This window comes from Ictidomys tridecemlineatus, chromosome 4 (assembly GCF_052094955.1).
Source record: "Ictidomys tridecemlineatus isolate mIctTri1 chromosome 4, mIctTri1.hap1, whole genome shotgun sequence".
Taxonomy (NCBI): domain Eukaryota; kingdom Metazoa; phylum Chordata; class Mammalia; order Rodentia; family Sciuridae; genus Ictidomys; species Ictidomys tridecemlineatus.
This window is the reverse complement of record NC_135480.1, coordinates 175,830,953-175,843,240: the sequence shown is the minus strand read 5'-3', so window position 1 is coordinate 175,843,240 and position 12,288 is coordinate 175,830,953. Positions and strand designations below refer to the sequence as shown.

General features: G+C 33.3%; 1 protein-coding gene across 4 annotated transcripts in view; it reads right to left on the bottom strand.

Annotated features, from left to right (window-relative positions):
• Zcchc7 (zinc finger CCHC-type containing 7) overlaps positions 1-12,288 on the bottom strand; it is a 225,980-nt gene that overhangs the window by 132,089 nt on the left and 81,603 nt on the right. For 3 of the 4 annotated variants that reach the window (XM_021726992.3, XM_021726993.3, XM_040286053.2), the window contains exon 3: positions 7,445-7,486. The exons of the other annotated variant lie outside the window; for it this stretch is intronic. In XM_021726992.3, the coding sequence (XP_021582667.2) occupies positions 7,445-7,486 (42 nt within the window). The remainder of the gene's footprint in view (positions 1-7,444; positions 7,487-12,288) is intronic. 4 annotated transcript variants of the gene reach the window in all.

The following is a 12,288-nucleotide window of genomic DNA, read 5'->3' as shown; positions in this document are numbered from 1 at the left end:
CAGATTCAATAATCTAAAATTATTTTATTAGAAATCACCCCTAACTTTAACTGACAAAATTAGACTATTCTATTATGTGCACGTACAAATATGAACAATGAATCTTAGTATTATGTACAATTATAATCACTAGTAAAAAAAATAATATAAAGAAAAATTACCCTTAACCTACAGAATCAAAACTACTTCAGCAAGAACATTGTTTAAAAATATAAAGGTTTTCATAACAGTTAATATAAAATCAAATCACACTGCCATTATAATTACAAAGAATTCCATTCTTGACTACTCTAAGAAATGTCTTAACTAAAAATTTCACATCAAAGGATGCTGGGGGCAATCAGTAAGTACACTGCTGTCCCTATGAGATAAAATGTGTGTATGTGTGTGTGTGTGTGTGTGTGTGTGTGTGTGTGTATTTAAACTATTTAGACCAAATAAAATTGCAAAGGGGAAAAATAATTTCTTAAAATAATATGAAGCTATTTCTGTCCAATGCAAGAAACAGTTATTTCTATTATATGTTGGTCACAAACATTTTTCTGAAGTACAGAAATATGATCAACACAGGCAAATCATGTATTATTTAATAGACATGAATGAAAATTACATAAAATGCTGCATGACCTTATTAAGTAAAGAAATAATAATTATATTACTAGGGCAAAAGACGGAGTTTAGATGTCAGGAACAGTGTAAAGCCTCTATGATCAAGTAATATTATCTGAGTCACTATATTGTTGCTTGTATGGGAGTGTAGTAAAAGGATTATTGCTAATCCTTTAACTGTGAATAATGATTTATTGAACAATTCCTACATAATTTCCAACTGTGACCACAAAATCACACTCTCATAGGCCAAGATTTTTTTTAAGGTAACAAAATTAAAATGTTTAAAAATATACACATATATATACATAATTGCATTAGATTACAAAGTGATTTATATATATCCAACAAGGCATCAAGCATTTAGTTTTCATTTTTATTTTAATCTTAATTAAACATGTCCAAGTGTGCTCCTTCCACTTAGGTTATCAATTAGAGTAGTAACAAAATTGCAAAATACTTTTGCAAATAGTTAAGTTTCATTCAGAAAAATAAAAAAGCAAGATATTAGAAAGAGGTTAAGTGCATCTTTTGTCAGAAACCTATGTTGCTCCCTCTGGCCTCATAAACAAGCTGCTCCTTTTTGAATACAGCAGACCTTCAATTTAAATTTATGGAAAGACTAAAGCAGGAGAGCCTGCACTCACAATTTTAATAACCTATTAAGTTGCGACTTCAGATTCATTTTATAACCATGCTCCTCAGGGAGCTATGCTATCTGGATAAAGATAAAATTTTTTTCCTTTAAAGATAAATAGCATCATTAATCTGCAACATTTCTTTTCTATTATCTTTCGAAATGAGGAGTTATTTTGTTCTGATCTTGAGGTAATTAGCCTTCATTCACTAGCCTGAAAATGTCTGTGTTCTGAAAATTAAAAATGTGTCATTAAGTGGAATTTACCATAATGTCATTTATCTTTATATAGTTCATCAGTGACAGCAATGGGCCTGGGAATCCATCAGCTTTTACCAAGGAAGCATTAAAACAAATTGAAAAACAGAATAATCCCAGGCACTCTTTAACACAGTCAAAGCCATTTGGGTAATTAAATAGTGGTATTTAAAGTTTTAATTTAGATTTTCCCCTCTGTTCATCAGTAGTCAAATGAGATGTTCATATTCATAACTGTTTGTAATAAAAGGTTTCATAAAGCAAGCAGCATATCAATGTTATTAAAATTTAATATATGGGGAGCTTTAAAGTTTTTATTTTCCTTAACCCTAATTTCTAAAATTACATAAGAAATATACCCTTCTTCAACTGCCTATGTCACAATACTCACTTCACAAAGACTGACAATTCAACACTCAAATAGCTACAAAAAAGTGTACGCCTTGAAATTCAATTTCATTATTGCTAATGTTCGAAAAGGATATCTTCCACACCTTAAATTTATTTTACTAACTATATCCCTCCAACAATTATACTACAGAATTATCAGAAATAATTATGGGGGGGGGGGGGACTCTGAAATAGCACCAGAGGTCAAAGTAAGAATTTTGTGGTGGCAGGAGAGCACTGAGACCTTCTGTTACTAGCTAAGCAACTATATTCATTCCTATACTGGTCAGAGAAACGGCACATGCTTTAGAAGCCAAGATCAAAAATTATATCCTCTAGTTAAGACATTAATAATACATTGAATAAATTCATAAAACAATACAATGAAATCAAAGAAAAAGATTTGAGTGTCAGAAAAATGTTCCAAAGGTGTAAAAGTTTCAAATTGCAGAGCTCATTCAACATAATAAAAACATTTCCTAGTTCCTTTTTTGTACATCCGCAATTAACATGGCTTTCGAAATGTTTTCTTAACAATCCAACAACATAAGAATTAACGTAATGTAGCACTGCTCACTATTAGATAATTCATATTCTGAACTTACAGTATACTCAAATGTATTAATGAGTGTTGCAGTATGAGTTTTTGTTAAACTACTGGATAATTGAAGTTTAGGGCTTTGCCACTTAGATATGCAAATTGGGGTTTCAAAAATCTTTTTGGGGAACAAAACAGAATAAATGATTCTTTATAAAATGTCTATGCTAGAAAGTAATTTTCTTGGCAGACGAATTATGAGACACACACACACACACACACACATATACACAAATGCACACAAGTACCACTAAGCAAACCTCATACCAAATGTTGGTTAGGGATCTAAAAACTTAAGTGAAAATGTTTTTCATTTCCAGATCCTACCTGGCTTTTCAATGCTACTGATCTACTATGCAGTGACTCTGGGAAATGTAAATGTGAAGATAGCACTAAAAAAGGAATGTGCATAATAATAATTCATAACTTTTTAGACATAAAAAATTTTTAGAAACAATCAAGTTTATAATAAGGAAAGAAATGGAGATTATGGGAGGTGAAAACTTGACCTATCTGTGTCAACAATAGCACAGCCAGGACTAGAGTCCACACATCTAGCCTTTTCTTACACTATCTGCCTGGCAGAATAATTAATCTAACATTCACTCAGTATTTAGAGATACAGTATCATCAGATGAATAAACATTAACAACAATAAAAAGCATATGCTGAACTGGACAGTTTATAAAAAGTTTTGAGACATATTAGGATCCTTGTATTATACAACTGACAAGCTCTTTTGTTTTACTTTGAATCATCTGCTTTTGAAATTTTAACTAATACTTCTTTTAAGATAGTTTCTAAGCATTTCTTTCTATATCCATAAACTTATTATTATTATTTTTTTTTTGGTTAAGTTTTGTTACTTACCTCCTTTTAAATAAGGAAAAGATGTTGGTCCAGTCAGGATGAGCAGTAATAACATTTACCTTCTTTTGTGGTGTAACTAAAGTCATCACAGTTTGGAATTAAACATTAGTCAAATTCCAGGAAAAATCCAAGCTCAAACAAACAATTTGTGATATTCTTATTATTCCTTCTTGGCACTAACCATTACTAAACCAATTTTCCTGATTAAAAAATATACAGCACAAAAGTATATGTACTTGTAATATTGTTTGACGTGGTTAAAAAAACTGAAAACAATTAAGTATCTAGTGGGATAGTTCAATAAACTGAAATAGCCACTGTATATATCCCATACAATATCATATAGCTATTAAAAAAGAAAACAAGCTCTATATTAATCAAGGAATGTTACAGAGTAAAAGTGAAAAGTATGTCTCAGGTGTTCATAATGACTTCCACACTGCGTGTGTGTGTGTGTGTGTGTGTGTGTGTGTGTGTTCTTTATATAACCACAGAGAACACTACAAAAAGATACAGAAGATATTAACGATAGTATACTGCAAAGGTATAGAAGCTGTCAATACTGTATTTGGGGGCAACAATACAAAGAGAGGGAGAGTGTGTTAACATTAAGTAACTATTCTGTTAGATGGGGACCCTGAAGTAAGACTTAGCTGCCTTAAGCAGATCCTAGAACCTTAGAGTTTTGTTGTTGGCAGGAATATTTACTAAGATTTTCTAATTGTTATTCATCCAATGATATAGATAGCTATTTCATACATACACAGATAGCTATTTCACACTTACAACTTTCTTAAATAAAAATAGATGTTTTAAAGATCTATTCCTTTCAAAGGTAAGAAAACTTTTTTCAAAAAAAATTTTAGGGAAATTTATTGGGAAAATGGCTAAATCTGTATGCCTATACAGAAAGATAGGTCTAAGTAAAATACACATTTTTAAGTAAGGTAGAAGAATATGTGTTGAGTTTGAGGTTTCTCAACCTTGGTACTACTAACATTTGAGGCAGGAAAATTATTAGTTGACATGGGTGGAGGCACACGCCTGAAATTCCAGCAACTTGAGAGACTAAGACAGGAGGATTACAAATTTGAGGCCATCTCAGCAACTTTTGAGGTCCTAGGCAACTTATGGAGATCCTGTCTCAAAATAAAACATAAGGTCTGGGGATGTGGCTCAGTGGTAAAGGACCTCTGGGCTAAATCCCCAGTACAAAAAAAGGAGAGAAAGAGAGCGAAATAAAGTTTGTTTGTTTTTTTTTTTGTAGGCAACCATTTTATACACTGAAGGATTTAGCATCCCCGGCCTCTACCCAATAGATGCCAATAGTGCTTCTGTAACCTCAGCAGTGACAACCAAAAATGTGTCCAGACATTACCAAAATAGTCCTAGGAGGTGAAGGGGTAACCATCCCTAACTGAGAACCACTGCTTCAGCTACAGGTTTTCTGAGAAAACAATTTTGAATGTTTTATACAAGTAACAATTATCCTTTATAGACTGCTGGGCAATATTTACATTTTAATGTTCTACAGTGGGAAATGTTAAATATAAAACAGTATCACATCAATAGCACTCTACTTCCAAGACATGAAAACTAAAGCTTAAAAAGTATTGGGAAGTAAAAGGACTATCATTATGAAATATACTTCTTATCTACTATGTAAATTCAAGGTAAATACCACCCTAAGGGAACTCAGTATTTTAGGACTAAAATTAAGGAAAGATAAGTGTATTCTTCTAAACTGTATTATAATTACAAAATTTTCAGCAATTGACACACAAAAAAATTCCTAAGTCACCATTTCATCAAGAAGCTAGAGAGGAAAAAGAAGCATTGAAACATGTGAAACTCTCCTATAAAATTCAGAATAATAAAACTCACAAAAAAATATAATCCATGTTGGTTTCATATACAGCTTATATTATTTTTAAAACTCCAAAACAAACAAAACCAACTCTATAGGTTGAACAATTATAGATATATTAAATTCTACCCTCCTACTAAACTTCATCAATACTGTAGAAGTACTCACTCATTGAAATAATTGTGGCCCCAACTTAAGACTTACTATTTCTAACAGAAGTAGCTCTTTGTCTTTGTTCATCATTCATACAAGGTCATAAGTTAACAAAACATATAAATCCCTAAAGATTTTAATCACATAGTTCATTCCAAAATTTACTATAAGTTCCTTAGAAATAAAATTTTTGGAACTGACACACTATTCCAAGTACAGAAATGTGCACTATATGAATGATCAACTGTGGAAATCAGCATTCTCTTGACAGACAGGAACTACACCAAAAAGCAAAGCCACAAGAAAGTCTAAGTATAACATCTTAGGGAATGTGTGTGAACAGGTAGGCATATAAAAGAGAAATGGATAGACATAGAGGACACACACACACTAATCATTTGACCAGACAAATGGAGTGTCTTTCAAACATTCTTCTGGTTATGGAGTCCTATTATTTCAAAATAAGACAAATGTGCAAGAGAAGTTAAAACCTAAAGGCCCTGAATAAAAAAAGCAGAGAGAAAAAGCCTTGGCTACTTATTCTCATTTCTTCAAAGGAATCCCAGAGAGGCTACAAAGAACTGCTTAAAAACAAAAAGACTACAGGAGAGGGAATATGAGAGGGAACCAAGAAATAAGACTAGAATACGTAGGCTGGGGGAAAGGGCTTAGGTAATGAATTTCCTTAAATGCTAGCTTTAGTTATATTTAATGAATATTAGGGAAACACTGCAGTTGTCAAAACAGGGGAAGGAGATCAATGCTGTGCTGTACAAAACAATAAAATAAATCTAGTTCATTACTAGACAACTAGTCTTCAAAATTCTCAGGTGTTTTCTATATTTTCTTTTTTTTTTAAGAGAGAGAAAGAGAGAGAGAGAGAGAGAGAGAGAGAGACTTTTAATATTTATTTTAGTAGTTTTCGGCGGACACAACATCTTTGTTTGTATGTGGTGCTGATGATCGAACCTGGGCTGCAGGAATGCCAGGTGAGCGCGCTACTGCTTGAGCCACATCCCCAGCCCCTTCTATATTTTCTTATCATATGAAAAAGACATATAAGACAAGCATAGACCGTATACGCAGGAAATAAAATGTAGAGAAAGGACACATTTTAACAGAATATAAATGTTCATCAATAACATTATCTCTACTTGATAAATATATCTTGATAAATATACTTGACAAATATTATTTCTTGTGAGTCTCCTGAATGCCCACGCCTGCAAATGCAGACTTTTAGGTGTCGTTTTCCATGTCAAGTGGCAACCAGTAGTCACACCAACTGTCAGTTTGACGAGTATTCTCTTAGCATTCAGAGATAAAGTGCACATATATAACGCCCTTCCTGACAAAAATGAAACCAGGGAGATGAGAGCCAGCCACCAGAGGGAACACAATCAAGTTGGCAGGAAAGGACTGGAAATGGCCATGACAATAACCCAGAAAACTGAGAAAGGGTAAAAGAAAGATTGCTTATTCTAACCTACTCCAACCCCCTCCCCCCAAAAAAAGATCTATTCACATAGCATGGAGTAAGAATGGACAAATAAGAGAAAAAAAAATTGTCCTTGGTGGATAAAAAAAGATTCATAATTCAGAACACCTCTGACTTCATGGGCAATCTGCCCAAGTAATCAGATTACCAAGTAATCCTTAGTACCAGCATGTCCACTCTCAATACCTTCACCCCAAAGACATTTCTACCTTACCACTCTCCTTCAGAAGCCTAATGCTGTTAAATACCCAAAGGCCCACTTTATTCACATGATTCTTTCTTGTTTTTTCCCACCTGCTTTATTCAATCATGCATTCAAAGAGCATTTATTCAGTGTCTAGTCAAGTTTAGTTCTAGGCCATCAAGACAAATTAATATAAGAAAAACATTTTTGAATTGGTAGAATGAATAAAACTATTAAAAACATACATACATATGGACACACATGTCTATATACCTACACATGCATTCATACACATACATATAAAATAAGTGAGATAGTAATAAATTCTATGGAGAAAAATAAAAGAGAGAAATGATGGGGTTAAGGGATGTTAATTTTACCTTCGCCAAAAAGAGAGTCTCTGATGACATTTGAGCAGAAATCTGAAAGGGAGGGAGATAGCCATGTAAATATTGAGAAAAAAGGATATTCCACAGAAAGCATTGCAAGTGCAAAAGCTTGAAGACAAGAATGTACTTGGAACTTTTAAGAACTAGCAGTCAGTGTGGCTGAACCAAGTTCTAGTAGGTGATCATCAAAAGATAACATCAGAGATATAAAGAACCAGATTATACATAGCCTTTTACATCATGATGAACACCAAAAGTTTTTCAAAGTGAAAAAGATAGCTACCATAGAGTTTTTGAGCAAAGGAATGACATCATCTGACTTAAGTTTCTATCTGCTGGCAGAGACAAACAGACAATCTAGAAGACGACTGCAATAGTCCAGATTATGATATGCTGGATTGAAACAAAGTGGTAGCAGTGTAAATAAGAAGTAATCAGAATCTGCTTCTAAATGACATTCCAAAGGCTTAAACCAACAGGATTTACTACTGATTTGGATATGGGATATAAGGATCAAAAGTAGTTCAGGTTGACAGACAGAATCACAACTTATTGTAACAGAAACCCATCAGCAGAAATATCCAAAGAAACAATGCCAGAGTAGGAAAACCTAAACTGTAAATGATAAATTACTAGAGATTCTATGGAGATAACTTCAAGAGTTAAAAACTCCGGGGGGGGGGGTGGAATCTAATCATAAGAGAGATGCTACTCTTTGGTGAGTTTTACCTATAGGAGTTCTATAAGGTCCTCATAGTGAATATCAAACAAAAATCCCCTCTTAGATTCAGCAGGGGGAGAACAGGAATCATTTTTGAAATAAGCCCAAAACATTCTGTTCTTAACAAAGCCTACCTTTGGAGAAACTATTTTACCAGAGTTTGCTAAGATTTTATTAGAATCCAATCCACCTAAGGAAAAGGAAATGCCTGATTCTAGCCCATCTAGCCATCTAGTCTCACCTAAAGGTGGGCCCGGGAGACTGAGAAGCACTAATAAAGTTCACAGCCCAGGGCCACAGGCTGAGACTGGGCCAGTGGCAGTGGCATACACCTTGTAATCCCAGTTACTTGGAAGAGAAGCTAAGGCAGAGGATTGCCAGCCACAGAATTAGTTAGACTCTTTCTCAGAAAGGAAAAATTTAAAAATGGACAGGGGATATAGCTTACTGGTAAACATACCCCTAGATTCAATCCCCAGTACTAGGTAAAATAAAATTAGATTCATGCCACAGCATGGATGAACGCCAAAGACATTATGCTAAGTGAAATAAACTGAATACAAAAAGACAAATATTGTATGCTTCCATTTATATGAGGTATAACTAGAATAGTCAAATACATAGAAAAAGTGTAACAGTGGTTGTTGGGGGGTGATAGAAAGTTACTGTTTAATGGGTACAGAGATTCAGTATGAGATGACAGAGGAGTTCTAGAAATGGATAACAGAAATGGGGATGCACAATAATATAAATGTACTTAATGCCAATGATCTATGTGTGTAAAAATGATTAAGTGGTCAATTATAAGAAATATATATTTTGCCAAAATAAAAAGAAGTACATAATGTTCAGAAAAATTAAAGAGAAAGATATAAACAATCCAGTTTAGAAAGCTCTTTGCTAAAAATTATTATCTTAAATATTTTACTTTGAAGTGGAGCTTAAAGCATAAGCATCAACAGAAGAATGATTGAATAATACATCTAAGTTTTGGAATATTATGTCACTTAAAAGTTGTGAGAATATACTAGTGGTGCTAAAGTTTAATTATTTATAATATGATCTCATTTTTAAACAATACGATCACCTAAAGTACAAATGAATGTTTAGGAATGGATATGTGATTGAAGAAAACAACAGTATACACACAAGTTTTATTATAAAAGTTATTTTGGGGTAGGTGAGTTCTGGAAGTAGAAGGTAGCAAAGATTTAAAAAAGTATAAAGAAATAAGACCACACTAGTAAAAAGAAATGTAAATGATATGGTTTCATGAATGTAATGTGTGCTGGCATTTAAAAATAGAACTGGGTGTGGTGATACACACCTGTAATCCCAGCAACTTGGAGGCTGAGACAGGAGGATCCAATTTCAAGGCTAACTTCAGCAACTTTCTAATACCCTATCTCAAAATTTAAAAATATCTGGGGGATGTAGCTCAGTGATAAAGCATCCCTCTGAGTTCAATCCCAGTACCAAAAAAAAAAAAAACCAAAAAAACAAAAACAAACAAAAAACAATAGTAGAATGCCAGGATATTCCATTACTAAGTATAGAAAACAACTCATTTTTCTCATTTTTTTTTTTGTTAAGGTGTAGATGGACACAACACAATGCCTTTATTTTTATGTGGTGCTAAGAATTGAATCCGGGTCCTGCCCGTGCTAGGCAAGCGCTCTACCGCTGAGCCACAATCCCAGCCCCCATTTTTCTCATCTTAATGCAAGGCTACAACTCTGCATGATAGCTGGCCTTGTAGAACCATTCATTCAATCCACATTATGGGAATATAAGAGGGCCTTACTTGTTATCAAATAACTATGATTTTAATTGGTGGGGTTAACTGGGGATTGGAACCCATGCGCTTGACCTCTGAGGTACACCCCAGCTCATGATTATGATTTTACAAGGATGAAATATCAGAAAAATCACCAATCTAAGCACTTACCTAGAGCCTTATCTCCTCCCACCCCCACCTGGATCCATTACTGACAAATATACCAAAATTCAACATTCCATTCAATGTATCTGGGCCAACACTGATATAGTTCTCAATGAAAATATTTTATTTATCACAATATCATTAATAATAACTGTATTGAATGTTTAGTATCATTAATAATAACTGTATTGATGCTTAGTAATAATTAAATGCTCTACATCCCAGGTTTTAACACTTATTCCATTATTATTATTTCTATTATTTTACAAATGAGAAAAGAAAGATTAGATTTGTTAAGTAACTATCTATAGTCAAAAAAATAAAACCAAGATATGTTTAACTGGAAAACAAATGTTCATCTCAGAAAATTATATTCTTTAGAAAGAAACTGTTAGTTACCTAGTTTACTTCATTTAACCAAATCAAAAATCACCTCGAGAAAAGTATTATTAGTCCTATTTTCAAATGAAGAAACTAAAGCTCAAATAAGTCTATACATCATCCAAGGTCACAGAGTTCAAAGCAGATCTGGAATACACTAGGGTCCATCTGACTCTAAACTCATGACTTATTTGAGATGCCACCTTTCCTTTCCTATTTATCCTCTGTGGATTTTGTGGGATCAATAAAACCAAGGGCTGTAAAAGAACTGTTTTTGCATCATTTATAAAACCTTATTACTCAGTGTTTCTTTCATAAAAATTCAAATGCTAGATTTTCTCTTAGATTCCAATGCCAAAAGAAGTTACTTTCCTCAACATAAATCATATCTAACCATTTGTTCACTTGTGCTAACTTCTATGATGTTGATAGACATGGAGCCATAAGGTCCTTCCTCTGAAAGAGTTTACAGATATAATATAATGCATATGTAAATAACCATAATAAAAGGAAAAAGTAATATGCAACTCTAATTAAAACAACAAAATACACAATCCATTACATTTACTTTTGCTTTAGTTGCTGAAGCTGAGAGCCAAATTTAATGTTTAAGAACAGAAATCATTTCACCTCAGGTTCTTGGAAGAGAAAATTTAATCTGATTTTTCAACCACACAGCTTTGTTTGTAAATGTCTATTGTATATTCATCCTATCTCAAGCTATCTCAAACCCCTTTGTGGAAACAGGTAGAGTATATAAAATAAATAAGTAAAGACAGACTAGTCTAATAATACAAACTGAATCCACAGAATGAAAAATTCTTTTATGGCATACTGAGCTAATTTTATCTTTACATAGCATACCAGAGACTTTCAGGGTTTGTTGGAGGGTCAAATGAAACAATATGTTAAAAGTACTCTGAAATCTGGGATTCTAGAAATGCCTATGAATGAAAACTTTATTTTTACTCTCTATTTTCCACAGACATTATACAAATTTTTAAAACCACACTGGATTTATATTTAGAATGTGTAAGTTGGGAAAATGACAAGGGAAAATGGGATATGGCTGGGTAAATGGTGTTTTGAAAGGCCAATGCAATGCAAATAATGTGAGTTTTGTATAGTGTCTTTGTTTCTATAGCTTTAGGGGGAGGTGGTGAAGAGCACTAGGCTAACAAAAGTGATGGCTTAGAAGCACTACCATTACTCTGTTCTTTTCACATCCTGTGCATGGTAATTTGCTACTGCCTCAGCAATGATATCTGCCAAATCTTTAAGTGCCCTATGATGCATGTCATTGGGCCCTGCTGATTTAAACACATTCAACTTTTTAAAGTAATGCTGGACCTTGATTCTCCAGTCAGTTTTGGCTTCCCTCCCACCCATTCAGATTTTCTAGACAAAAAAGGATTCTGTTATCTCAGAAGTAGTGATTTTGATGAACATAAAATGGCACAGAAAGACTTTTAAAAATACCTATTACTACCTTTCCTCTTTAATAAAGATCTAACTTTTTTGTTTTCTTCCACTGGCAATACAACAGATCCTTAGGCATTCAAGCGGGATCTGTTCTTCAAATATGGAAATTCAGAATAAAGTGACAATAAAGAAAGAAAGGAATGAGGAAGTGGAAGGACATATAAACATATTACTTTTTGTCCCTTTTTCTCTTTGATCCTGTTCCTTCCACTTCAAGTCAAGGAATGGCTACGGAGCTAATGTAGTACAAAAATAATATGGTGTTATAAAGAGAATAATGGATAAAATTGACCCTTTTTAAACACTAAA